The sequence below is a fragment of the Orcinus orca genome, chromosome 1 (genome assembly GCF_937001465.1).
Source record: "Orcinus orca chromosome 1, mOrcOrc1.1, whole genome shotgun sequence".
Classification (NCBI taxonomy): domain Eukaryota; kingdom Metazoa; phylum Chordata; class Mammalia; order Artiodactyla; family Delphinidae; genus Orcinus; species Orcinus orca.
The window spans coordinates 185,697,367-185,725,027 of NC_064559.1; the positions used below are offsets into that span (position 1 = coordinate 185,697,367).

Here is a 27,661-nt window from a genome sequence, read left to right on the forward strand (position 1 = left end):
TGTTTCCTTCCCTGACCTGAGCACGGAATGTTGAGTCTGTCTTAGATTTGAATCCTAGGTCCCCTGCACACTGGCTGAGTGATTTTGGAAGGTTCTTTTGCCTTTGAGAAGCTGGTTTCCATCGATAATATGAAGAACAGAATCCAAGCTTGCCTGGATTGTTGTTGAGGTGAAATGCACGAGGGGCCATATAGTGTGTAGTGGTTAAACTCATAGGCTCTGGACTCAAACTGCCTGCATTCACATCCTCACTCAGCTACTTCCTGGCTGTGTGACCTTGGGCAGCTTAGTTTGTGTGCCTCAGCCTGCTCGTCTGTGTACATGGGGTAACAGGGGTACCTACTTCTCAGGGGAAGATTATATGAGGCAAAGCATTTAAAGCAGGGCCCGGCATATAGCAAGTGCCCAGGACATGTGTGACAGAGCATCTCGGCTGAATCATAGCTGAGATTCAGATATAAAAGCATTTAGGAATCAGGCTATACCCTTCCTAGTGGGGCTCTCTGTCCCCTGCTCAGATGTCTCCTTACATCTCATGGAGCTTTTAGGGCGACTGGCCCCACTCTGGTTTGTGTGGGGTTTAGGAATTTCATGAGGAAGAACTTGAATCCTGAGCACAGATGGGGTTTAGAGATATGTAGACCCCAGTCCAGTGGGAAGTGGGGAGCTCCATGAATATTAAAGTGCTGGGTTAGATAAAGTGGTACCAGAGAGAAAGCTCACTGTGAATGAGTAAGGGACCAGACAGGGACCCATAGCTTGAGGGTCAAGAGAAAGCAGGGGTTCTGGATCAAGGACAATCAAATACGTCTCCAGACATTGCGAAATGTCCCCTGGGAGGCAAAATCACAAGCATCTGAGAACCACTGTTTTACTAGACCTTTAGAGGATGACAGCTCCCTCCCAGCTGGAAAGAGAAGTGAGAAGGGGAAGTCAGGAGGTGGGAAAAGTAGAAAGGTTCCTTCCAGCTGCCTACGAGTGTTCATATGCTCTTGCACATCCCGGAGCAGGGTGGGCCAGTGTCAACACATGGCTCTCAGCAGACCCTCAGCAGCAGTAGTGAAGTTTCAGTGGCCCCCAAGGCGGTCAAGGGAGGGCACAGCAGCTGGGTGAGGACTGCAGGGTCCAGGGCAGTGGCTCTGCTTCCATGTGACTTGGTGCCCTTGGAGGGTCCTTGAGCTCTGGTTCTCAGCCTTGGCCGCACATTGCTGGGGTCCCACTTGCAGATGTTCTAATTTACATGGTCTGGGTGTGGGGCCTGGGCATTCATTAGGAGTCTACAAAGCTTCTCAAGTGCCACAAGGTTGAGAACCAGCCACTGTAAGCTAGGCTTTGCATCAGAATCACCTGGAAGCTTGTTAGAAATGCAGATCCTCAGGCCCCACCCAGCCCTATTGATTGCCTGAGTGGTTCGTACACACATGAAAATTTGAGAAGCACCGACCTGGGGTATGAAAAGTGGGAAAACTGAAGACATTTCAGCCTGGCAGGTGGAGTCTATTGATGCAGCACCTTTAAGGAAAAACAGTTACATCAAACTGGCAAGAGCTAGTGGGCGTAGTCTTTTTTCTCTTGCTGAACCAGAAGGGACCAGGGGCAGCAGACCCTTTAGTGGATGGGTCTTCCCCATCTCTCATACACTGGAAGCTGGTCTGGCTGCCTCCACAAGCCCAAGCAAAAGAATTCTGCTCATCCCAGTCTGTTCTTGTCTTCCTTCTCCTTTTCTCTCTTTACCAAGAAGATGGATGGATGCAGAACAGATGCCTCAGGCTTCAGATGCCCCATCTCGCTGACCCCATCTCCACATTCTTTCATTCATTCATCCATCAAATAGCCATCGTGCATCTACCATAAGCCACATACTCTTCTAGACTCTGAGGATTCAGTGATAAACAAGAAAGAAAGAAAAAAAATTCCTGCCCACAGGGAGCTTGCCTGTCTGGTTATTTGCAGGCAATAAACAGATAAGAAGTAAATATATAACATTAGGTTGAGTGGGGATAAGCTCTCTGAAGAAAAATAAAGCAGGGGAAGGGAGGTTGGAAAGGCCTCTCTGAGCATATGGAAGGAGGAGGACATTGCCTTTTTTTCTCTAGTTGGAAGGGGTGAAATTAGTCACTGATTGATGGCTGTCCTGCCTTCCTCACTGTCCGTATAAATCTTACCCAAACTCCCAAGCCCCCCACCTTTTCTATATTATGGTAAAAAACATATAGCATAAAATTTACCATCGTAACCATTTGGAGAATGTTCAGTACAGTAGTGTTAACCACCTTGTTATGCAGCAGAGCTCTGAACTTGTTCATCTTCCAGAGCTGAAGCTCTGTACGCATTGAACAGCAATTCCCTTTTCCCCCCTTCCCCCAGCCCCCGGCAACCACCATTTTTAAGAGTTTGACTAATTTAGATACCTCACATGAGTGAAGTCTTGCAATATTTGTCTTTTTGCGACTGGCTTATTTCACTTAGTATAATTTTCTCAAGGTTCATTCATATTGTAGCATATTACAGGAATTCCTTTTTAAGGCTGCATAAGATTTCATTATATGTATATACCACATTTTATTTATCCATTCGTCTCTTGCTGGACATTTAGGTTGATTACATCTCTTGGCTATTGTGAATAATGCTCCAATGAACATAGGTGTGCAAATATCTCTTTGAGATTCTGATTTCAGTTCTTACCCAAAAGTAGGATTGCCGGATCATATGGTAATTCTATTTTTAATTTTTTGAGGAACCTCCGTACTGTTTTCCATAGCAGCTGCACCACTTTGTGTTCTCACCAACACTGCACAAGAGTTCCAATTTCTCCATACCATCACCAACACTTATTATCTTTTGTTTTCCTAGTGGCCATGCTGATGGTGTGAGGTGCTATCTTACTGTGGTTCTGATTTGTACTTCCCTGATGATAAGTGATGTTGAGCATCTTTTCATATGTTTATTGGTAATTTGTATATCTTTGGAGAAATGGCTATTCCAGTCTTTTGCTCATTTTTTTAATGAGATTATTTGGTTTTAGGTTGCTGAGTTGTAGGAGTTCTTTATATATTGTGGATATTCATCCCTTGTCAAATACGTGGTTTGCAGGTATTTTCTCCCATTCTGTAGGTTGCTATTTCACTCTGTTGATTGTTTTCCTTGGTGTTCAGAAGTTTTAACATTTGATGTTGTCCCATTTGTCTATTTTTGCTTTTGTTATGTCCAGTAAATCACAGCCAAATCCAGTGTCATAAAGCTTTTCCCCTGCATTTTCCTCTGGGAGTTTTATAGTTTCAGGCCTTACATTATATCTTTAATTCATATTGAGTTAATTTTTGTATATGGTGTAAGGTTAGGGTCCAAAATCATCTTTTACATGAGGATATCCAGTTTTCCCAGCACCCTTTTGTCGAAGAGACTATCCTTTCCCCATTGTGTATCCTTGGCACCCCTGTTGAAAATCATTTGACTGTATATGTGAGGGTTGATTTTTGGGCTCCCTATTCTATTGCATTGGTCTGTATGTCTGCCTTTATGCTAGTACCATACTGATTTGAGTACTGTAACTTTGAAATAGGTTTGAAATCAGGAGAAGTGAAACTTCCAGTTTTATTTTTACTTCTCACAATTTTGGGGGCGGGTATTTGGAGTCCTTTGAGATACTATATGTTTAAGGATTTTTTCTCCTATTTTTGGCAAAAAACAAAAACACTGGGATTTTGAATTGAATTGAATTGAATCTGTGGATTGCTTTGAGTAGTGTGGCCATTTTAACAATATTAAGTCTTCTAATTCATGAACATAGGATGTCTTTCTGTTTATTGTGTTTTCTTTAATTTCTTTCAGCAATGTTTTATAGTTTTCAATGTGTAAGTCTTTTGCCTCTTTGGTTAAGTGTATTCCTAAGTATTTTATTTTATGGAGTTATTGTAAATGAAATTATTTTCTTAATTTCCTTTTTGAATTGTTATTTTTAATGTATAGAAACACAATTAATTTTCGTATGTTGATTTTGTATCCTGCAACTTTGCTGAATTTGTTTATTAGTTCTAACTTGTGTGTGTGTGTGTGTGTTTGTGTGTGTGTGTGTTTGAAGGCTTTAGGCTTTAGGCTTTGGTACATATAAGATTATGTCATCTGTGAACAGAGATAATTTTACTTCTTCCTTTCCAATTTGGATGCCTTTTATTTCATTTTCTTGCCTAATTGTTCTGGCTAGGATTTCCAGTACTACGTTGAATGGAAATGGTAAGAGAGGGTACCTTGCCTTGTTCCTGATCTTGGAGGGAAAGCTTTCAGTTTTTCTCCATTGAGTACGATGTTAGCTGTGGGTTTTTCATATATGCCTTTTATTGTGTTGATGTAGTCCTAGTTATGTGTGTGTTTTTATTATGAAATATTGAATTTTGTCAGTGCTTTTTCTGCATTAATTGAGATGATCAGGTTTTTTTTTAACCTTTGTTCTCTTAATGTGGTGTATTACCTTGATCAATTTTTGCATGTTCAACCATCCTTGTTTTCCAGAAATAACTCCCACTTGGTCATAATATATAAACCTTTTAATGTGTTGTTGAATTCAGCTTGCTAGTATTTTGTTGAGCATTTTTGCATCAATATTTAGCAAGAATATAGGTCTATAGTTTTCCTGTAGTATATTTGTCTGATTTTTATATTGGATCAAAATCATAATAGGGCCTCATAAAATGAGTTTGGAAGTATTCCCTCTTCTTTTTGGAAGAATTTGAGGAGGACTGGTGTTAATTCTTATTTGATAGATAAGAGTGTTTGGTAGAATTCTCCAGTGAAGCCACTGGGTCTGGGCTTTTCTTTGTTGAGAGGTTTGTTGATTACTGATTCAACCTCCTTACTAGTTATGGTCTGTTTAGACTTTTTACTTCTTTATGATTCAGTCTTGGTAGCTTTATGTTTCTAGAAATTTATTCCTTTTTTTCCTAGGTTACCCAATTTGCTGACATATAATTGTTAATAGAAGTTTCTTATGATCCTTTTTATTTCTGTGGCATCAGTTGTAATGTCTACTCTTTCGTTTCTGATTTTTATTATTTGAGTCTTCTCCCTTTTTTCTTAGTCTAGCTAAAGGTTTGACAATTTTGCTGACCTTTTCAAAAAAAACCTCTTAGTTTTGTCAATTTTTTCTGTTGTTTTTCTATTCCCTATTTTGTTTAATTTTGTTTTAATCTTTATTATTTCCTCCTCCTGCTAACCTTGAGTTTAACTGTTATTCTTTTTCTATTGCCTTGGGATATAAGTTATTTTGTTGATTTGACATCTTCTTTTTTAACATAGTCATTTACTCCTAAAAACTTCCCTCTCGTCTTAATACTGCTTTTGCTGCATCCCATAGTTTTGGTGTGTTGTGTTTTCATTCTCATTTGTTTCAAGATGCTTTCTAACTTCCCTTGTGATTCTTCTTTGACCCATTGGTTGTTCAGTGGTGTGTTGTTTAATTTCCATACATTTGTGAATTTTCCAGTTTTCCTCTTGCTGTTGATTTCTAGTTTCATTTCACTGTGGCCAGAAAAGGTACTCAGTATGATTTCAGTTTTCTTAAATTTGTTAAGACTTGTTTTGTGCCTAACATGTTATCTATTCTGGAGAATGTTCTGTGTGTGCTTGCAAAGAATATTTATTCTGCTGTTGTTGGGTGTGGTGTTCAGTATATGTTTGTTAGGCTTAATTGGTCTATAGTGTTGTAATTGAACACTTTCCTTATTGAACTTCTTTCTGGTTAATCTATCCTTTATTGAAAGTGAGGTATTGAAATCTCCTACTATTATTGTATTATTGTCTATTTCTCCCTTCAGTTCTTTCAATGTTTGTTTCATGTATTTGGGTGCTCTGCTGATAGGTGCATATATATTCATAATTATTATATCTTCCTGGTGAATTGACCCTTTTATCATTATATAATATCCTTTTTTGTGTGTCTTGTGACAGTCTTTCACTTAAAGGTTATTTTGTCTGATATAAGTATGGTCACTTCTGCTCTTTTTGGTTACCATTTGCATAGAATATCTTTCTCCATAGTTTCACTTTCAGCATGTGTGTCTTTATATCTAAAGTGAGTCTCCTAGACAGCATATAGTTGGATCTTGTTTTCTTCTCAGCCACTCTGTATCTTTTGACTGGAGAGTCTAATCCATTTACATTTAAAGTAATTGCTGATAGAGAAGGACTTACTATTACCATTTTGTTAATTGTTTTCTGTATGTCCTGCAGTTATTTTGTCCCTCTTTTCCTCTCTCACTGCCTTCTTTGTGTTTCATTAATTCATTTGCAGTGATATGCTTTCATTCCTTTCTCATTTTCTTTTGTGAATCTTTTATAGGTAGTTACCATGGGGATAACATAAAATATCTTATAGTTAATACAATTTATTTTAAACTGATAACAACTTAACTTCAGTCACATACAAAAACTCTACTGCTTTACATCTCTCTCTTCAACTTTATGTTATCAATGTCACAAGTTATATTTATTTACATTTTGTATCCATTAAGTTAGTTTTTTTATGTTTATCTTTTAAATTCTATACCAGAATTTAAAGTGAATTTTTGTACCACCACTACAGTATTACAGGATTCTTTACTTTCTATATATTTACCTTTGTCTGGAGCTTTATAATTTTGCACTGCTGTGTAGTGTTGCTTTGTAGTGTTGCTTTGTATTGTCCTTTTTGTGTGTGTATTTACTGTGTAGTGTCCTTTCATTTCAACCTGAAGTACTCCCTTTAGCAATTTTTGTAAGGCAGTGGTGATGATCTCCTTCAGCTTTTTTTTTTTTTAATCTGGGAAGGTTCTTATTTCTTCTTCATTTTTGAAAGACAGTTCTGTCAGATATAGTATTCTTAGTTGGCAGGTTTTTTTTTTTTTTTTCTTTCAGCACTTCGATTATACCTTCCTACTCCTTTCTGGCCTGCAAAGTTTCTGCTGAGAAATCCACTGATAATCTTATGAGCTCCATTGTATGTGACAAGTTGATTTTTGTCTTGTTGCTTTCAAGATTTTCTCTTTCTTTGTCTTTGACTTTTGACAATTTGATTATAATCTATCTCAGTGTGGGCCTTTTTGGGTTCATTCTAGTTGGAGTCTTTTGAGCTTCTTGAATTTGGATGTCCATCTCCTTCCTCAGAGTTGGGAATTTGTAGCCATTATTTCTTCAAATAAGCTGCCTGCCCCCTTTCTCTCTTCTCCTTCTAGGACTTCTATAATGCATATATTGGTCCAGTTGATGATGTCCCCGAAGTCCCTTCAGCCTTCTTCACTTTATTTTTTTCTTTTTTGTTCCTCTGACTTGATAATTGCAAATGACCTGTCTTTGAGTTCACTGATTATTTCTTCTGCTTGACCAAGTCTGTTGTTGAAACCCTCTAGTATATTTTTCAATTCAGTTATTGTATTCTTTAGCTTCTTACTACAGAAATTTTGGTTCTTTTTTAAAAAAATACTTTCTGTGTCTTTGCTGATATTATTTTATTCATGCAACATTTTCCTGAGTTCATTTAGTTGCCTATCTGTGTTCTCTTGTAGTGCATTGGACTTCTTTAAGAAGATTATTTTGAATTCTTTGTCAGTAGTACATGGATCTCCATTTCTTCAAGTTCAGTTTCTGGAGATTTATTTTGTTCCTTTGACTGAGCCATGTTTCCCTGTTTCTCCATGTGCCTGTTTATTTTTTGCTGTGATTTGTGCATTTGATAAAATAGTCACCTATCCTCATCTTTATGGACTGGCTTCATGCAGGGGAAGACCTCCAACTAGCCTGGCTAGAGCCTCTGGAGGCAACTCAAACCTCCAGGGATGTGTCTTCTCTGGGCTTTTTCCTGTAGCTTCTCAGAGAGGCTTGCCATTTTCTTTTGCAAGAGCTTGTAATTTCTTGCTCCCTCTGGTATCTGTCTGTGTCTCTGCAGTTTCCCTGGTGCTGCAACAAGTACCAAGCTCTCTTGTTCCCTGTGGCTCCCAGGCACCTAAAGTATGCTGATTCCCTGTTTGCACTCCAGGTCAGACAAGACAGAAACCAGCTCCTCGGGCAGTTCTCTGAAAGTCTGGAGCATTGGACTTATGTTCGCTTCTTCTCTTTCCTCCCAAGGGAAAAGCTGCTGGTCGGGCTATTCATCTTAGTCTTGCTGAGCTATGCTGGCTTGGGGCTGTTGTGGTTGGTGTGAAATGGCTTTTCTCACCTGTTTCAATGTGACTGTTCTTGAATTTGAACTTGCCTGGGGTACTGTGACTTCTTAACAGGTTCCTGGAATTCTCATAAAGAGTTTTTGGGTCACATGCTGTTAAGTTGGCATCTCTGTGGGGAAGTGAAGTCCAGAGCTTCTTAGTTTGCCGTCTGGCTGATGTCATTCCTTAAGCCTCTTTTTAATGGAACCTCTTCCAGGCACCCTTCCCCGCTGCCCCCAGCAAAGGCCACTGGACTGTAAGGGGTGTGGGGGCACCAGGACCTTTCTCCTGTAAAGGCCACCCTGTGCCACAGTAAATGCTCTCCCACCCAGCAGTTGATCACGGGGCATATGATGGTTGAATACACGTGTGTCTCTGCTTTTCCTGACCAAGTGCAGTGTGCATGGTCTTCATACTGCAGGTGAACATGTGCTCTTAGCTTTTTCAGGGACAGATGTGTCTTGAGAGGATGTTGTATCGGTGGGATCTGTCAGGGGTCAGAGGTCCTGGGTCTCAGCTCCGCCACCCCCAATCGATGTGACACTTCTGGTTTCTTTCTAGTCACGCGTGATCAGAGTCACACGTTCCTCTTGGGAGGCACAAGGAGGTGGGTACCTCTAGATCCTAAGAATCCACAGGGAAAGTGTCTGTCACCAGGAGGGTACAGGAAACGGGGGCAGAACAGGTTCTCCAGCCTCTGCTGAGAGACTGGAGCTAAGGGGTGGGCCCGCCAGAGCAGAGCTTAGCTCACAGCAGTAAGGACAAAGCTGGCTTCCGCCTCCACCTCCAGGTCCCTCTCTTTCTCCTTTCTATAAATTCTCTGTCCTTCCCTGTTACACATCTGCTTGCCAGCTGCCACTCAACCGAGAGCATTGTCAGGGAAGGGTCAGGCTGTCTTGGATAAGGCGCTAGTAAATATCCATTGAATTGGCTTGACTCCTGTTCTTTGCATAGGCCCGTGTGTTTCCTGCCACAACTCCCCAGCACTGGGACCAAGTAGATTCTAGAGAATCTCCTAGGGGCCTTACAGATTCTATTAGAAGGCGATCCATTCATTCAACATACAATTTTGATCTTTATCAAGGCCACCCAGCTGATGGCCCTGGAAATTCCTGATACCATTTTAGTGTGTCCACAGGAGAAGGGATACAGCACTGGCAGGATTTCTGGAGGCCCTAAACTGTCTCCAGGACTCTCATCCACAGAACTCTGCAGAGCAGTCCTCCAGGACACTCTTTGAGTGACCTCAGGTGCTGAGTGTCTGTGGATGGGAATTTCACTGGAGCATGGATGCGACTGGGACAGCAGGCAGGTATATAGGCCGGGGCTGTGGCTGACCAGGTTGGAGGAGGCCCCGGGTGAATGAAGACCTCTAAGGCCAGCACTGGGCATCTGGGGAAACAGCCATAGCCATGTCTTCTAAGCAGAAGTCCGAGGTCACTGGGGTGGGTTCTGAATCAGATGCTTCCACGTGACCAGCCTCATCATAGTTTGCATGTGTATGGGTGAGGACCAACAGTGGAGCTGTGATTTCCTTTTATAGAGATTTTTTTTTTTTTTTTTTTTGCGGTACATGGGCCTCTCACTGTTGTGGCCTCTCCCGTTGCGGAGCACAGGCTCCAGACGCGCAGGCTTAGTGGCCATGGCTCACGGGCCTAGCTTCTCCACAGCATGTGGGATCTTCCCGGACCGGGGCACGAACCTGCGTCCCCTGCATCGGCAGGCGGACTCACACCCACTGCGTGACCAGGGAAGCCCCCTTTTATAGAGATTTTAAGAGGAAGTACATTTCTCTATTACTCCCTGACACAATTTTTACATTATCTGTCTCCCACTCAGATATATTTTTCCCTCAGTTTATTCAAGCTCAGAGAAACAGAGAGAAGATATAAAAGAATTAATTAAAATAAAGTCTCTTCTAGGACAAGGTGTGTCATCTCTGTACTTCCTCTGGGGTGGGGGCAGGGTACAGAGCTGTAATGGAGTCGTGTCCAGCCACTCCTTAGCTCTGGTCAGCGCTTTTAGACTTCCATGCTGCATATGGCATATGGCCTGCCCCACCATCTTTCCCTCTTCTTTCCTTCCTCCTTCCATCCCTCTCTCCCTTCCTCATTCTCTCTCTCTCTCCCTCTCTTTCATCCCAGTGCAGTGGTAGAGCATATACTTTCAGATCTCAGCCTCAGGAATCAGACAAACCTGTGTTTGAAAACCCACTTAATCATCTATTACTGTATATGTGAACTTGGGTGAGTTACTTAACTAAACCTCATTTGCTAAACAAGGTAAAAAATAATACCCACCTCTTTGGTATGTGGTGAGGTTTGAAAGAAATAATGTGAGTAAGGAGCTCAGCATTGTGTGGGGCACGTGGTCAGTGCTTGATAAACGATGGCTGAAATTTCTTCAACCTTGTGCTTACTGACATTTGCTTCCTTTGGCAGCCCTGGGCTGGGCCCTCAAGAATGTGTTGGTGAGAAAGGCAGACTATGCTCTCTGCCCTCAAGGAGCTCAGTCTGGTGGGGAGGTGACCATGGCAGCAGTGGGCAGTGGCCCCTGGGAGGCCAATGGCATCCCATCCCCAGCTCTGATTCCACTGTGGGCTGGATCTGTGGGCTCTTCCACCCCAAACTGCTTTCAGACAGAGCCACACCAGCTGGTTTGGCTTCCTGAGCCTTTAGGGAGTTGGGTTTATATGAGCTGTACATTTGTGAGTGCACGGATCGTAGTTCATTCATTCATTGAACATTCATTGCCTTACTCTGTGCCAGGCACTGTTCTAGGCACTTAGGATGCCTCAGTGAATAAAACAGGGACTTTGCTCTTGTGAAGTGTATGTTCTAGCAAGAGGAAATAGACAATAAGCAATAAACACAGCATGTAAGTAAGCTAGTAGGATGGTACAGAGTGATACATGCTATGGGAGAAAGATGATATGAACAGGTGAGGGAGCTTGGAGGTGCTAGGGATGGAGGTGGGGAAGTGGGATATGAATTTCTAAAGAGTAGTCAGGGTAGACTCATTGAGAAGAGAATGTTGAGCAAAGACTTAAAGGAAGAGAAGGGGTTTGCCCTATCTGGGGTAAAGAACTTTGCAAGAAGAAATAAAAGCAAATGCATGGCAGCTTGTGGGAGGAACAGGAAGGAAGCAAGCATGGTTGGGGAGGGGTGAGTAAGACAGGGAATCTCTATGAGAACAGAGATTGTGTCCACCCTGTGCCTGGCAGATGGTAGAAGCACAGTGAGTATTGGTTGAATGAATGAATTTTTACTGGCATCTAGGCTGGTCCAAGCTGCGCCAGGCCAGAACTAACCCATCGCTAATTTTCTTGAATAGAGAGGGCTGACTTAAGCTCTCGGATAGGAACAATTTTCAAATCACCAAACAGAGCTCATATAAAATTCAAATGTGCAGTTGGGGGCATCAAAACACAAAGGCCTTTCCTTAGCATGTACAAAGAACAGGACATCTGCTGAAGAGTGGGAAAAAACAAAATGAAATTACAGATGACCTTTGAAAGCCTAATTTAACGGAAAGTCTGCTGCGAAATTCTCCATGAGCGAGCCTTTTGGATCCCCAGCAGATGTCCATTCTGAAGCTGCCAGAGGAATGAGGGGGGTAGGCCATCTACAGAGGAAGAAGAGGCTGTACCCAACTGCTGGTGACCACATGTCACATCTTCCCCTACTCTGGCTTTTAGGATGTCTGATTTTGTTTCTTACTCTGTAGGTCAAGTCTCCCCACCCCTCATCTCCAGAGGGGTAGTCTCCCACCTGTCCTACTTATTGGTTGCTGAAGATTAAGTGTTAGGAACATCTCAGGAACACACTCCTAAGGGACCACCCCCCTTTCCCTCACCCGAGGCCTCCTGTGGCAGACCATCTCTAGTGTGCCCTCTGGCTCTGTCTGACCTAAGGCTGGAAGGACGTTGTGTCAGGCATTCAGGACCTGAGTGGAGCCCCACTGCTCTCTGCCCTCACCTCTGCCCCGTCAGCCCCTTACCCCAGCTGTCCCTCTCTCCCTCTGCTTCTTCATCTCACCAACCCCTTTCTTCCTTTCTCATCTTGGGCAGAAATCCTGGGAGAGGTTGGACAGGCATCTCAGTGGCCCAAGGTCAGGAGGAACAACAGTCCCTGAGGACATTAATGGTTCAGGACCATGGATAGGTCTCTCCTGCTCCAGGCAGCACCAACCTTTCACTTGGGTCACCTGACTCAGGGCATCTATGTGAAGGTGACCTTGAGACCCCCTTTATAAGATGGAGGGGTTGGAGCCTTAGTGACTAAGGGGCTTGAGCATATTCCTTGCTATGAAGTGGCAAAGCAGAATTAAGAACGCAGGTTTTCAGATTCTTCCCATTTCACCATGTTAGGTCCCCCCCCCATTTTTAAATTAATTTTCACATCTGGGTCACATGAGACCAAAGGGCTTGAAGTTACCTCTGTCCCTTAGAGATGAGGCCAGTTCCACCGTGGGTGTGTGTATTAGAAGAAATAGCAGCCATGAGCTTTTGATGGATAAAGAAACAAATGAAAAGCAAAACAAAACAAAAGAAGCTCAGATGACAACTGGACAAGCTAATCTGTTTACTCAACAAATATTAACTGAGTGTCTATGAAATGCAAAATTCTGTGCTGGAGATTTAATAGTGAATCAGATGTGGTCCTTGCCATCATGAGGTGCCCTGGTGGTAGAGACAGAGACATAAGCTTGGTTTCTCAATTTCACAGCGCAGGCTTGGTTTTGACAATTCACTCCCATTTCCTAAGTTATGTTTTTTTCCTTCTGGGAAGTCCAGTGTGTACAGAATTTCCCATGTGTCCTCTCTTCTGATGGCACAGTGAGCCTCACCATAGTGGGCTTAACCCCCAAAAGGCAGGCAATAGGGCAGAAGCCTGGGAGTTTGAGCTGAGATGCTTGATACTTAAGAAAAGGGCTCCCCAAGGCAACATTCTTTGTCTATCAGAGTGGTCTAGAAAGAGAAATGGCTTATCACATTGGCCAAGTTGGCATCTAGCCACTCCCCTCACCCCCTCAAATCAATCCACCCATCCATGGAGTAGTGGTTAAGAAGACAGGATATGACACAAGATTGCCTGGGGTTGAATCCTGTTTCCACCATTTAGCAGCTGTCTGACCTTGGGCAGGTTACTTAACCTTCCTGGGCCTCAGTTTTCTTGCCTGTGATATGGGAATCATAATAGTACCTGTCTAATACAGTTGTGGGGATGGAATGAATTATTAGATGTAAAGTACATAAGACAGCCCTTGGCAGAGGAAACAGTGTTTAATGATTATTATCATTAGACTAAGTCCATAAGGACAGGGATAGTGCCTGGGACATAGTGAGTGCTCAGTACTGGTTTTTAAATGAATAAATGAATGAATTTGCTAAGACCTGAACTTCTGTGTGTCATTCCCTGTACTCAGCCCCGTCCCTTGAACCAAAGCCGCAGCTCAAGTGTCTTCTCAGCTGAGGAGAACTCAGTGATATCTCCCTGTACTTGCTCTGAAAGACCCAGCCAGGAGCACGACCAGCCCGGCAGAGGCACCTGTTCCCAGACACACCTGGCCTCTTCTCTTGGTGCTGATCCAGGGATGTAGCACAACCCAAAGAGTGAGAAGCTCTGCCATCAGCAATGTGAAGATACCTCTGCTGGTCCAGGATTCCCTGTCAACATGATAAACAACCCCTGGCTGGTACTGGCTCAAAATGATGACAAAAGAGCTGCATCTGTATCGCCAGGCAGGGAAAATCATATTTGGTCCACTGTGGTGGCTTCTGTGTTCAGCATGTCCTGGAGAATCAGAGAGCCTGGAGTTAGAATTAGGAAGCTGAACAGCACGGGATTGTTCCCACAGAGCAATTGGACGTGGCACAGGGACAGGTTTGCTGCCTTACCCCGTCTGTTACGCATTGTCTTGTGCCTTTGCTGCATGCATCCCCAGCTTGAGAGGAAGAAGGAGACCCTGCTTTGTTTCCTTGTCCCTGCGGCACAGCAACCGTGCTAAGCTCTTTTCAATAAATCCCAGGCTTTGCCGCTAGAGCTGGGTGCAGAGTGGAAACAGCACCATAGCTTTGGAAGTGTGTCCCCAGGCGGTGTGTGAATCTTGTAGCCTGGCAGAGGGAGGAGCCTGAGCTTTGCTTTCACACAGATCTGTGTTTGAATCCCAGCTCTTCCGCTGCTACCTGTTTGACCTTGAGCACATTCTTAAGCCTTGAGGAGCTTTGCTGCTTCACCTATAAAGTGGTGGAGGTGGGGGCATGACAGCCATTTCAAAGGGTCATTGCTAAATTCAGGGGGATGATGTTAGGGAAGCACGTGGATACATGTTGGTCCCCTTCTTAGACCTGCCCAAAAGCACCCGTCTTTCTGGGTGTGTATGTACGTGCTCTGTGCTGTGCCCCTGGGATCCAACAGTGAGGTGTCCTCAAACCACTCAGCAAGTGGAGACACGGTTAGTAAGATGGGCCGTGTCTTTCTGTCTTCTATACTCCACTGTGAACTCCTTGAGGGCATGGACCGTATTATACACAATCCACCCCTCCCATTTCCCAACCCCCAATCCCGCCCCCTGAGACCCGCACACACCCACGCCCACATCCGTAGAGCCTGGAACTGAGCAGCCCTCCCCAGACTTGCTGAATGAAAGCTTGAACTTGGCTTGGACCTCTGAGGTTCTGGGTGGAATCCAGGGCATCTCTAACTTGGATGGAGAAAGTGGCATCTTTATTTTCACTAATCTTCTACTGAAACCTAGCATTTCTATTAATCATGAATATAAGCAACAAAGTACAGCAGTACTAGCAGTACCTGTGAATTTGTCGCTGATAAGATCACAGGTATTTTCATAGAACATTACAGTAGTTGCAGCTATCTAGAAAGAACATTTGTGCTTTGAACTACAGTATTTTTCAGGCCCACTGCTAGATCTTGTTCCTAATGCATTAATAAAGGAACATCTATAATACTGTATGACAAACTTTGGAAATATTCTGAAAACTATATTTCAGTATAATTGGCTTCCTTTGTAATTCTATGTATTTTGTTGTATGCATTTAAAAAGATCATTTGAGACGGCTTCACCGGGCTGCCAAAGGGGGCCGCGGCACAACAAAGGCGAAGAACCCCTGGTCCTGGAGGTCCATGGGTGGGCTTCTTTGGCCTGCAAGTCCCCTAAAATGAATGGAAAAAGGTGGGAGGCTAGGTTCTTATGTATATGTGACTTTCCTTCTTAGTGAACATTTGGCAATGTCTGAAGACATTTTTGGTTGTCACAACTGAGAGGTGCTACTCGGCGCCCAGGGGTAGAGGCCTGGGATGCTGCTAAACGTCCTAATGCACAGGACAGCCCTCCCAACAAAGAACTGTCCTGCCCCAAATGTCAATGGTGCCGAGCTGAGAAACCCTGGACACATTCATGGAAATTTCTCGGATTGTTAAGACTTCTAGGGGAAAAAAATCAATGCATGTCTTCATTAGAAATACCTGTGATAATTCTCTCATCCAACACTGTGTGCACATCTACAACGTATACCAGGCACTGGGCACTAAGGTTACAGGGAGGAGTACGACCCTGGAGGAGCTCTGGGTCTGCAGTTCAGTAGGATGTGTGACCCAGTAGAGTTGCGTGCAAGGTGCAGCCATTATGCAGATCTCTACGGGGCACCTGTTGTCCAAGCAACGTGCTGGGTGCCGCAGATCAGTGTGAATGTGACAGAATCCACGTCTCCCAGGGAACACAGACAATAAGTGATGCCATGATGTGTGCTGTGAGTGACGACAGAGGTGCAGGGCTCTGTGGGGACACACAGCGAGGTGTGTGCTTGGGTGTACGCTGGGGTGAGGGGAGTACACCTTAGTGCAGTGGTCAGTAAGGTCTCCTGGGGGTGCTGAAGTTTCAGTTGAGACCTAAGAGATGAATAGGAGTTGGCAAGATCAGAGGATGAAGAAAGGATGCTTCAGTCAGAGGGAACAGCAAGTTTGAAGACAGAGGGAGCAAAAGAGCACAGAGCATCAAAGGAACCAAACAGAGAGAGCCTGGCTTGGGCTGGAGTGTCACTTAAGGCAAAGAGTGGCAAGAAGCAAAGCCTGGGAGAGAAGCAGTGGGTGGCTCAAGGGAGTGTCTTGTGTGCCACGTTTAGGACTGTGCGCTTTTCCCAGAGAAGCCATTGAATGCTTTTTAAGCAAGAATGGCAGGCCAATTTTTGTTTGTATGTTTGTTTTTTTGAAAGGGATAGATTGGGAGGGAAGAGGCATGGAATTTGGTGGATGGCTGTTGCAGTGACAGAGAGAGAGAGGGAGAAAGAGAGAGAGAAAACTTAGTCACTGCCCAGGAAACGAGGGGCGGCTCCTTAGAGGAGGTGCTGTGTGAACTGAATCTGGAACAGTGAGTAAGGTTTCCTAGGTCGAGAAGGTAAGGGAAAGGCATTCCAGGCAATGGGCCAAGCATTGTACGGCCTGAAAGATCGTGGGGTGTTTGTAGATGATGAGCTATTTGGTGTGACCAGCATAATGTGCAGGGGAGAGGGGCTAAGATGAGGCCCAGTGCCAGCGTCTCTATGACCCTGGCTTCTGGTTCACAACTAAAGTGACTGCAGAGGCCAAAGATACTGTTTGGCCCCTGCTTCTCCCACCTGTCCAGACAAGGTGCCCCTGCAGAAGGCAGACACAGAGATAAGCCAGAGTCCCATTGTAGAAGTGAGATATACAGTGGGCTGCCTGTGTGCAGGTGAGATGTCTAGTGGGCATGGCTTACCTGGCATCTACCACACTCCTCTGTGTTTCCTCTTAGGGCAGTCTCATTAATTGCATGGTTTCCACAAATCCATCTCTCCAACCCAGATTGCACTCCCGCATTCCAGTCTACGGCCCTAATTGCTTTCTGGCCGTCTCTGTCTGGATGTCCCACAGGCTTCTCCAACAAAATTTGTCCAAAACTGACCATATCAGTCAATAGGTATTTGCAGAATTGGATTGAATTTTCCTGCCAAACTTCTCAAAAGAGTTATCTCCTCAAAATTACCATTATTTGTAGACATGATTGTGTACCTAAAACACCCAAGGGAATCAACTGAGAAATCTTTAGAATTAATAAGAGTTCAGAGACCCAGTTGGATGCCAGATGACTACATAAAAATCAATAGGTTTTCTGTATATCAGTAATAACCAGCTAGAAAAAAAATAACGGGAAAAAATGTCATTCACTAGAGCAAGAAAAAGGGCATAAAACGTCTAGGAATAACCTTAACAAGATGTGACCGAGACCTATATAAAGAAAAGTACAAACCTTTACTGAAAGATTAGCTGGTATTTATTGATTACTTATAGTGTGTCAGGTACTATACTGAGTATTTAGCAATTTAGAAGATATTATCACATTAATCTGTACAACCATCCTAGAAGTGGTTGTTAATTTTAAAGATGTTGAAATGAGAGTTTAAAGAGTTTACATAAATTGCCCACAAAGTATTAAGTGGCAAAACTGAAATTTGAACCGAAGGCTTTTTGTTTCCAAAACCCAAGCTTTTAACCTTATCACGAAGCCACCTTCAGAATACGCCATACATACACAAATGGTAGGTTGGTAGGTGTCTTCTGGGTATTATAAAAAGATTAATTCATTTCACTCATCCATTCATTCCAAAAATATCTATGGAGTGACTACTATGGGCAAGTATTGAGCTAGGTGCTAGAGATAAAACTATGAATGAAATCTCAATGAGTCTATGGCTAGAGAAGCCACATAAACATATCCATTATGTCACCATTGGTGAAAGCAGTGATATTCACTGGTTCACTAATTCATTCGCTAAGGGTGAGCAAACAAAGGAAGAATACTTGCCATTTATCTCGAGGGTTCCAAGAGGGCTCCCTGGAGGAGGTAACCAGTCTTAGTGTTCCTGGAGTTAGCTGGGTGAGGGAACTAGAGAGAGAGCATTCCAAGCACAGAGAGCTGGGTAGGCAGTGAATATGCATGAATCATTCATTCAACCAACAACTCTTGTGGGAGCGTCTGCTGTGTGCCAGGTACAGGTCTGGGAGCTGGAGAGAGAGTAGAAACAAAATAGCTCCCCTGCTTTTATGGAGATGGCATTCTATCGGGGTAGGGGGCCACTGAAAATAGACAAGAAAATAGATGTCAGAGGATGCTCAGTGTTGTGGAAAAAATAAAGCAGGAACCTGGAGGGCTGGCGTGAGAGGAGGGAGGCTTGGATTTCATGGGCTGTGAGGTGAGGTTACTTGACTCAGGCTGAAGGAAGTGAGGGATCGGGTCACACAGCTCTTGGGGAAGAGCTTTCTGGGCTGGAGGTCGAGCAAGTGCAGGGTCCCAAGGTGGGCATGGGATGGGCTTAGGTATCATGGCCCATCACAGGTATGAAGGGATGAATGACAGTAGAGAAGGTCAGGGGCAGCGAAGTGTCCGTTCAAGTAGGGCTTCTGAGATGTGGCAAGGACTTTGGCTGCTGTGTTGAGTAGGATGAGAAGCCAGAGAGAAATCTTTCTAAACGTCAGTAAAGGAAAAAAAAATATTACCAAGAAAGAGACAGGTAAAGATGGCTGCCTGTAAAAACCGACCATTTCATTCTACATGAAAAAACTAAATGGAACAAAAAGCACACAACAGGTGAAAAACCACCTTTTCAGCAAATATGACAAAAGAGTGAAATCCTGATTCTCTAAAGAGTTAGCACAAATTAATAAGAAAAACAGTAAGAACTCATGGAATATTGAAGAACATAAAATTTAGATACCTTTGTATGTCATCATAAAATTAAAAGGCCAAAACGACTACAAATGTATATGTAACACATGTGATGCATAGAAGATATAAATATGTAACTCAGTGAGAAAAAATAAACACCACAGTGGAAAATGAGCCCAGAATTTTATCAGAGAGTTCCTCAAGGGAGGAATTAAAATTATTGAGGGCATCTTCTTTATCCCTTCATCTGTCGATGGGCATTTAGGTTGCTTCCATGACCTGGCTATTGTCAATAGTGCTGCAGTGAACATTGGAATGCCTGTGTCTTTTTGAATTATGGTTTTCTCCGGGTATATGCCCAGTAGTGGGATTGCTGGGTCGTATGGTAGTTCTATTTGTAGTTTTTTAAGGAACCTCCATACTGGGTTATAACTTTCTCAACTCACTAACCAACGTTTGATTCCCGGGAGACTTCCAAATGAGTCGGGGTTCCAGCCCTGTCTAACCCTCTCCTACAGCGCCTGCCACAGAGATCAGCCAGCCTCCTATGGACAGCACACCCCCCCAGAAACCAAAGCTGGATGCAGTTACCACTTAAGTGAACACTCGGTCTGGGACTCCGGCCATGGAAAAGCATTTTCCACCGCACTGACCAGCATGCTGTCACCAGACTTTACTAAGAGGCCAGGTCTTACTTATAACAGAAAAAAATATCCAGAAACAATTTAAATGCTTGACAGAAGGAGAATGGTTGAGTCAATTCTAGTATAACCATATACTAGAACGTGGCACGTCCATTTAAAATGCTGTTTATGAGTTCAGTATCTTGGGGCGGGAGAGTTCATGTTGTCACATTTACTGAATCGTTGCAAAAGAAAACCGAGAAATGACTTGAACGGCCATCAGCAGGGGAGTGGTTGAATACATTGAGATACATCCAGGCTGTGGAATATTACACATTTATATAAAAAATCAGTTAGATATGGCTCTACTGACCTGGAAGGTGTCCCCAATGTAGTGTTAAATGAGAAAGCAGGTTGCAGAGAAGTGAGTGCAACTACGATTTCATTTAAAAAAAAAATAATAAAAATTCTCCCGGAATGTGTCTTTGTTTGCATGAGAGATGAGAAGGTTGGAGGGGAGAGAGTTACCTGCCGGTTAACTTTGGTAGCTTTGGAGTGGGTAGAAGGGAGAGAGATTGGCGACCCGTTTGTCCTTATACATCTTTGTGTTGCATGTATGCATAGCCATGTATATTACAAGTAACATGGCCTTTTACAACTTAAAACTGAAGAATAATTGACTGAAAAAAGAGCCCACAAAATTATATATATAATATTATCTCAACGATGTGAAATATGCATGGAAAAATCTAGAAAAAAAAGAAAATATTAACATCGGTTGCCTCTGAGAGGAAGGGGAGATTGTAGTGTTTCCTCTTTTGTTAATTCTTGCCTATATTTTCCAAATTTTCTGCAAGGAGGAAGATATATACATTATTGTTTAAAATATAATGGCCTCTCCCTTCTCACCAGCCAATCTTGCCTTTACTTATTTACAATCTGGCCTCTGTCCACCGTGTCACCTGCCACCTGTCTTTGCTGAAGTTCATGCATCCATTCTGCAAGTACTTATTGAATTCTCGGCACTGGGGATGCAACAGGAACCAGGACAGAGCTCCCACTCTCAGCATCCTTACCTCCAGAGGGACCATTTAGACATCAAACCGAGTGACCTCATCCCAGACCCTCACCTTAGCCTCCCTGTGGTGCTCAATGCCCTGAGTCACCTTCTTCTGTATGGAACTGCACTCTGGTTCTCCTCCCACCATTATGCCTGCCTTCCTGCCTCCTACTCTATCACCTTTCTTGTCTCTGTACACGGAAAGTGTTCCCAGGGTCTCTGTTTAGAGTCCCCCTGATTTCTTTCTCCGCAGCACAAGATGCTGTTCATACCCAGGTTCTGAATCAGAAACTGCAGACCCACACAACAGATGGGGTGCTGGGGATGGTGGTGAATGTTGGTATCAGTGGTTGACCAGGACACGAATGAGGGTGGTCCTCAAGTGTGACCCCTGTTGGGTGTATACTCCGGGATCATTCTGTGCAGCCCTGTAGCACAGTATGGCCATGTGGAAGTATTTGCTTATGTCTGGGTCTATGATCCAGGCCCCAAGGCCCATCACAGGGTCTAACCTAGAGGAATGAATGAATGAGTGAGTGAATGACATAGTGCAATGACATCACCAGACAGATTTCAGAGACATGAGCTGAGTAGATCTGGTGCCAGTGCCAGTGGGGTGAAGTTCAGGAACATGAACCAGGGGGCTCCTTTAAAAGTTGTGGAGATAGGAGCTTTATTTCATTATTACTGTAGTTGAATATTTTTTCTGGGTTCTGAGCCATTTATGTCTTCCTTTAGGAACTAACTTATTCAAGACCCTGTCCAGCTTTTTAATTATAGTGCTTGTTGTTTTCCTACTGGTTACTAATAGCTCTTTCTGTATTAACTGTTTTATTGATACTTTTCTACCTAACCTTTTTGTGTGCCTTTTGATTTTGTTTCTATTTTTGACCTACACATACTTTCTGTATAAACTATCAGTCTTGTAGTATCTTCCACAGCTTTTTTTTTTTTTTTTTGCGGTACGCGGGGCTCTCACTGTTGTGGCCTCTCCTGTTGCGGACCACAGGCTCCGGAAGCGCAGGCTCAGCGGCCATGGCTCACGGGCCCAGCCGCTCCGCGGCATGTGGGATCTTCCCGGACCAGGGCACGAACCCGTGTCCCCTGCATCGGCAGGCGGACTCTCAACCACTGCACCACCAGGGAAGCCCTTTTCCACAGCTTTTACATTCAGAAAATCACAGTCAGATAATTATTTGTGTATATGTTCTTCTATTTTTTGACTTTTTAAAAAACTTAGTTTAGTATATGGTGTGAATTGACAAGATAACTTAATTCTTTTCTCAAACAGTTAATTAGTTGACCTTGCAAAATGTTTTTCTTTTCTCACTGATTTTTAATGCTTATATATATATTTTAATTTTTACGTCTATTTAAAACTATTGCTGTGATACTGTGTCATGTTCTGCCTGTCCACCCTTGGGCCACCTCCACACTATTTTCAAAGCATCATTCGGTGATTCCGTTTAGTATCTTGTAGAATGAGAATACTACAGTTTCTACCTTTTCAAAAAATATCCATTGTCTGCGACTGTCTATTTCTTCCAGTTAAACTTAGGCACACTTTTACTAAATTTAAAACAGGTTATTGGGCTTTTGATCAGAATTGCACTAAGCTTATAAATTAACTTTTCAAAAGGTTAATATTCCAAATTAACCTTTCAGAAGTTAGTCTTCCACTCAAGATTACATATGTCTCTCCAATTATTCAAATTTTTTATCCTTCTCTAAATGTTATTTTTATACAGTGACTGCCTGTTTAAGTTTATTTCCATTTATTATATGCATTTTGTAGTTATCATAAATAAGACCTTTTTTCTTTATATTTTTATCTGTCACTTGCATATGGAAAATGTCATTGATTTTGTATACTTATTTTGTGTTTGGCTACTTTACTGAAATTTCTTATTTGTTCTAATAGCTTCCTAATTGATTCTCCTGGGTTTTCTGGGTATATTAATATATCATCTGCAAATCATAATTCTGCTTGCTCCTTTCTCCTTTCTTTTTCTTGCATCGCATGGATTAGCTCTTCCAATAAAGCATGAAACCTCAGAGGTGATAGTAGCATTTCTATCTCATTCCTGATCTTAATCAGGCATTTCACCGTAAGTAGGATGTAAGTTATTGTTTTAAAATGGTTGCTCTATCATGCTAAGGAAATATTCTTTCTCCTACTTCCAAATGCTTATTTCAATCAGGGTTACATGTCTAATTTTATTAAATGCCCATTTAGCATTTATTCATAAGACCTTAGCTTTTTTTTTCCTCTTTAAATGGGATACTTTGTGTTATCCCTCTTTTCTGTTAAAAGAGATTTTTCAATATTAAAGTCATTTTAGAGATTAACTGTCCTTGTCAGTTAATCCCTAAAGTGGGCTTTAAAAAAATTAGTGTTGAGTCCGTTTATCAGCATCATAGTTAAGGTGGATCTGAAGTGGACTGCTTACTTTTGAATCCCATCTCTGAGTAACGGGGTGGCTTGGACCCCTTCCTCAATTTCTCTTTGCCTTAGTTCTTCATCTGTAAAATGGAGGTGATATGAATAGTATCCACCTTCTAGGGCTGTTGTGAGGATTAAACAAATTAATATATGTGAAGTTCTCAGAGGAGTGTCTAGCCAAACACTCACTAAATACAAGCACTGTATTAAATGAATGAGAACTTACCATGCGTCTGGTACTGAGCTTGGGCTATGGATTCAAAGACGGGAAAACTCAAGTATGGTCTGTCTTCTCATGCAGCTTACAGCCTGGCAAGAAAACAGATACTTATGAATGAATCACATGGAAGCATGGACATTTGCTTCTGTGATAAGTGCTACCAAGGAGAGGTGATGGTATCATGAGAGCATATGATAGGGGGTTTGAACTAGTCAAGGAGAGACAGTTGACTAGACATCTGGAAGAGAGAACAGCATACCCAAAGGCCCTGTGGCTGTGCAGTGAGAGTGTGGCCAGTACAAAGGACTGAGAAGGGCGGGGTGTTTTTTTCTGACAGATATACATCTGTGACACATATCACCGTGTAAATTTAAGACATACAGCATGTTGGTTTGATTTTTGTATATTGTGAAATGATTACCACAATAGGCTCAGCTAACAACCATTATTTCACCATTATCTCATATAAAAACAATAAAAGGAAAAGAAGAAAGGAACAAATGTTCTCTTTGTGATGAGAACTCTTAGGATCTACTCTCCAAACAACTTACCTGGATATCACACAACAGTGTCCGCGATAGTCGTCATGTGCGTTACATCACTAGTACTTATTTATTTTACAAGTGGGATTTTGTACCTTTTGACCACCTTCCTCCAATTCCCCTCCCCCCCCGCCTCTGATAACTGCAAGTCTGATCTGTTCTTCTGTGAGTCTGGTTTTTGGGTTTGTTTGTTTGTTTGTTCAGGTTCCACATATAAGTGAGCTCATACAGTATTTATCTCTTCTTCTCTGACTTACTTCACTTAGCGTAATGCCTTCGAGGTCCATTCATGGTGTTGCAAATGGTAAGATTTCCTTTTTTTTTTATGGCTGAATAATATTTGTGTGTGTGTTTGTGTGTGTGTGTGTATCTCACAACTAATTTATCCATTCGTCTATCGATGGACACTTAGGTTGTTTCCATGTCTTGTTTATTGTAAGTAATGCTTCTATGAACGTGGAGGCGCAGATATCTTTTCAAGTTAGTGTTTTTGTTACATTTGAATATATTCCCAGAAGTGGAATTGCTGGATCATGTGATAGTTCTATTCTTAATTTTTTGAGGATCCTCCATACTGTTTTCAGCAGTGGCTGCCCCAATTTACAATCCCACCGACAGTGCACAAGAGTTCCATTTTCTCTACATCCCTGCCAGCACTTGTTATCTCTTGTCGTTTTGATGATGGCCATTCTAACAGGCATGAGGTTATATCTCATTGTGTTTTTAATTGGCATTTCCGTAATGACTAGTGATGTTGAGCATCTTTTCATGTACCTGTTGGCCTTTTATATATGTTCTTTGGAAAAATGTCTGTTCAAGTCCTTTAGAAGGGTGGGGTTTGGCTGGAAAGCTAGTGGACACAAGGGTAAGAGGTCACTAAGGGCCAAACCGTACAGAGACCCTCATAGGTCTACAAGTGATTTTGCCTTACTGAAGAGCAATGATGAGCTATGGGAGGTTTGATGTCGGTGGAGGAAAGGGGAGGTCACCTGATCAGATTTCTGTTTTGAAAAGACACCTCCAGCTGTAGTGTTGGCAAGGACCAGGGTAAACACAGTTGACCAGTTAGGAGGTAGTTTTTATGGCAGTCTGGGGGAGAGGTGCTGTGGGGTCGAGGGAAGTAGAGACAGAGACAGGGTGATCGGTTGTCCATGGGGTTGTGAAGGAGAGGAAAGTGTCAGGAAAGGGTAGGTGGAGGACATCACGAGCCTGAACATCCCAAAGGAGGTGTCAGGTCTGGAGCTCAGAGAGAGGTCTGGCCTGGACTGTGAAGTTGTGAGTCATCAGTGCACAAGTGGAGGTCCTCTAGACCAGACAGAGAGGAGGAGAGGCCCCAACACTGAGCCTGGAGAGGAGCCAGAGAAAGAGCCATGGGAGGAAGGATGGAGAGTGAGCGGTATGGGAGGAAGCCGGGGACCAGGCTGCTCAAAGCATCATTGCATCTGCAGGGCACCAGGTAAACAAGCAGGCTCTCTGGCCCCTCCCAGGTGCTGTACATCGGAATCTAAATGCCAGCCAGGTCCCCAGGTGCTGCTCATGTGCAGTGTATAGTCTGAGATGCTCTGGCCTGGGAGGCGTGATTCCAGAAAGGAGGCAACAGTGTTAGAGGCAGCTGAGAGGTCTGTTAAAATGAGGGCTGAACGAGATCCACTGGACCCATCGGTGACCTGTTTGGGTGGATTGACAGGACCAGAAGCCAGAACTGACGGGCTGGGAGTAAGGAAATAGAGACAGAAAGGACAGACAGGTTGTGTTTTCTAACACTTTGGCTGAGAAGGGGAAGAGAGAGACAAGGCTGGAGGGAGAAGAGAAGTGGAATGGGGAGTTGGGTTTTTAAGGAGAGTCTTGAACACATTTAAAATGGGAAAGTTCCAGTGGAGAGGAAATGATTGAACACTTGGAACGTACGTAAGAGAGAAACGTATATAAGGTTCTTGAAGATTAGGCAAGGATGGGATCCAAAGGGCACATAGAAGGGATATGTTTAGATTGCAGGAGGGCTAGTTGATCTGCAAGAGGAAGGAAGACCGTGTGGGGCGGGCTAGACGGATTTGGAATTGGGACGACAACGGAATCCCCACTGATGACTTTTATTCTCTGTGGAGATGGGAGGAGGGGGCTGGGGCTGAGAAGAGGAGGGTGGAGGGTCAGGAGGCCGTGGACAATGGAGAAAATTTGACATCATCAGTCTGGCATTTAACGTTGTAAAGAGGAAGTTCCACCTGGTCTGCTGGCCTTTTAGTTCAAACTCAGCATTGTTTCCTACCTCAAGGGTTGTTCTAAGGCTTGAGTACAACGATGCCCATTTTATCACCTGGACAGCTCACGGCACAAGCAAGCTGGCACTCAGTGTGTCAGTCACCCACCTTCCTTCCCTCTGCACTGAGCGTGGGCTGGTCCAGAGGAAACACTTGGAAGAGGGGGTTCATGCGCCTCTAACACACTGCTCCCATCTCTCTGGGAGATTCTCAGAGTTCTTCTGGCCGTACTGAACAGCCCCCTTTCTCTCTCCCAGGCCAGAACTGCACGTTCCAACTGCAGGGTCCCAATGGCACCGTTGAGAGCCCAGGGTTCCCGTATGGCTACCCCAATTACGCCAACTGCACGTGGACCATCACAGCGGAGGACCAGCATCGGATCCAGCTTGTGTTCCAGTCCTTCGCCCTGGAGGAGGACTTTGACGTCCTGTCGGTGTTTGATGGGCCACCCCAGCCAGAGAACCTGCGAATCAGGTATCACCCCCTCCTCCCCGTGGCCAACAGCTGGGCCTGAGCCAAGCTTGCTGAGAGGAAGAACTAGGCAGGGTGAATTGTCATCAAGAAAGACCTGTTTTTATGAGGCCTGCCCTGAACTCCTCTGCTTTCTTTACGTTTCCCAATTCCTTTCTCCTGCTTAGAAGTTCCCAGCAGGCAGGAGGTTTTGTAGGACCATTGGGAAGACTAGATAGAAAACACACAGAGCAATTCAAGTCTTTCTGTTACAGCTGATTTCGCATGCATATGTGTGTGTGTGTGTGCACACCTTTTGCACACACAGAAATATATCCCTTGGACCCAGCAGATATGAACTGAAGGCTAGTAGCAACTATGTCTTACATCCCCGACTTGAAAACCATCAATACTTTGTTGGATTTTGCCTTGCATTTGCATGGCTTTGGCTGTGGGTACAGAATGGAGAATTTAGGGAAGTTTCTACCTTTTAAACCGCAGCGCACTCGATAGAAGAGGGAACAATGGAGAGGACGAGACTGCTTTCCTGTGCTTCTGAGCTACCTCCCAAGGAGAGAGTTCACATCAAGGAGGGAGACAGGGAGGAAGGCTCCTCCCACCTCTGCAGGAAGAACAGACTTTGTGGGGGCAAAGATCAAGGCCCCAGGGTCATAGCTCTCCAGGTTTTGTTGACCTGGTGGCTTTCCGTGCCTCCATGGCAAGACTTGTCCTGGTCCTGCAAGATACACTTTGAGCTCCCAGGGAGACAAAGGGTTCATGGCTTACCAGCCAAGCCCTGGGGACCCCGGGGTCCTCAAGGCTTTGTTTAAGATGCTCTTGGATCAGAGTCACAGACAACATTCCCAGGACTGAGCCAGCCCTCTTCTTGCTTGCTCCCTGCCCTCTCAGGGCAGTGCAGAGGTGAGCTGCCATGTCTGCAGCTGGGATGGGCATCTGGGGCTCCCCTGACTAGTGGTTCCTCTTAGACAAGACCAGGCTTGTCCATCTGCCCTTGACATTGCACAGGGATTGGCACACAGTAGGTGTTCAGTGAAACTTGGGTGGAGGGACTGGAGTGCTCTTCACTTACTCATTCTGCAAATATTTCATGAGCACCTAGTATGTTCCAGACACTGGCCTGGGTGCTGGGGACGCAGCAGTGAGCAAAACAAAGCTACTGTCTTCAAGGA

The 27,661-nt window shown here is 43.7% G+C and overlaps 1 protein-coding gene across 3 annotated transcripts in view; it reads left to right on the forward strand.

Annotated features, from left to right (window-relative positions):
* The window catches only part of CSMD2 (CUB and Sushi multiple domains 2), a 672,138-nt gene that overhangs the window by 36,122 nt on the left and 608,355 nt on the right, over positions 1–27,661 (forward strand). For all 3 annotated transcript variants that reach the window (XM_049694749.1, XM_049694771.1, XM_049694802.1), the window contains exon 2: positions 26,279–26,495. In XM_049694749.1, coding sequence (XP_049550706.1) covers positions 26,279–26,495 — 217 coding nt within the window. The remainder of the gene's footprint in view (positions 1–26,278; positions 26,496–27,661) is intronic.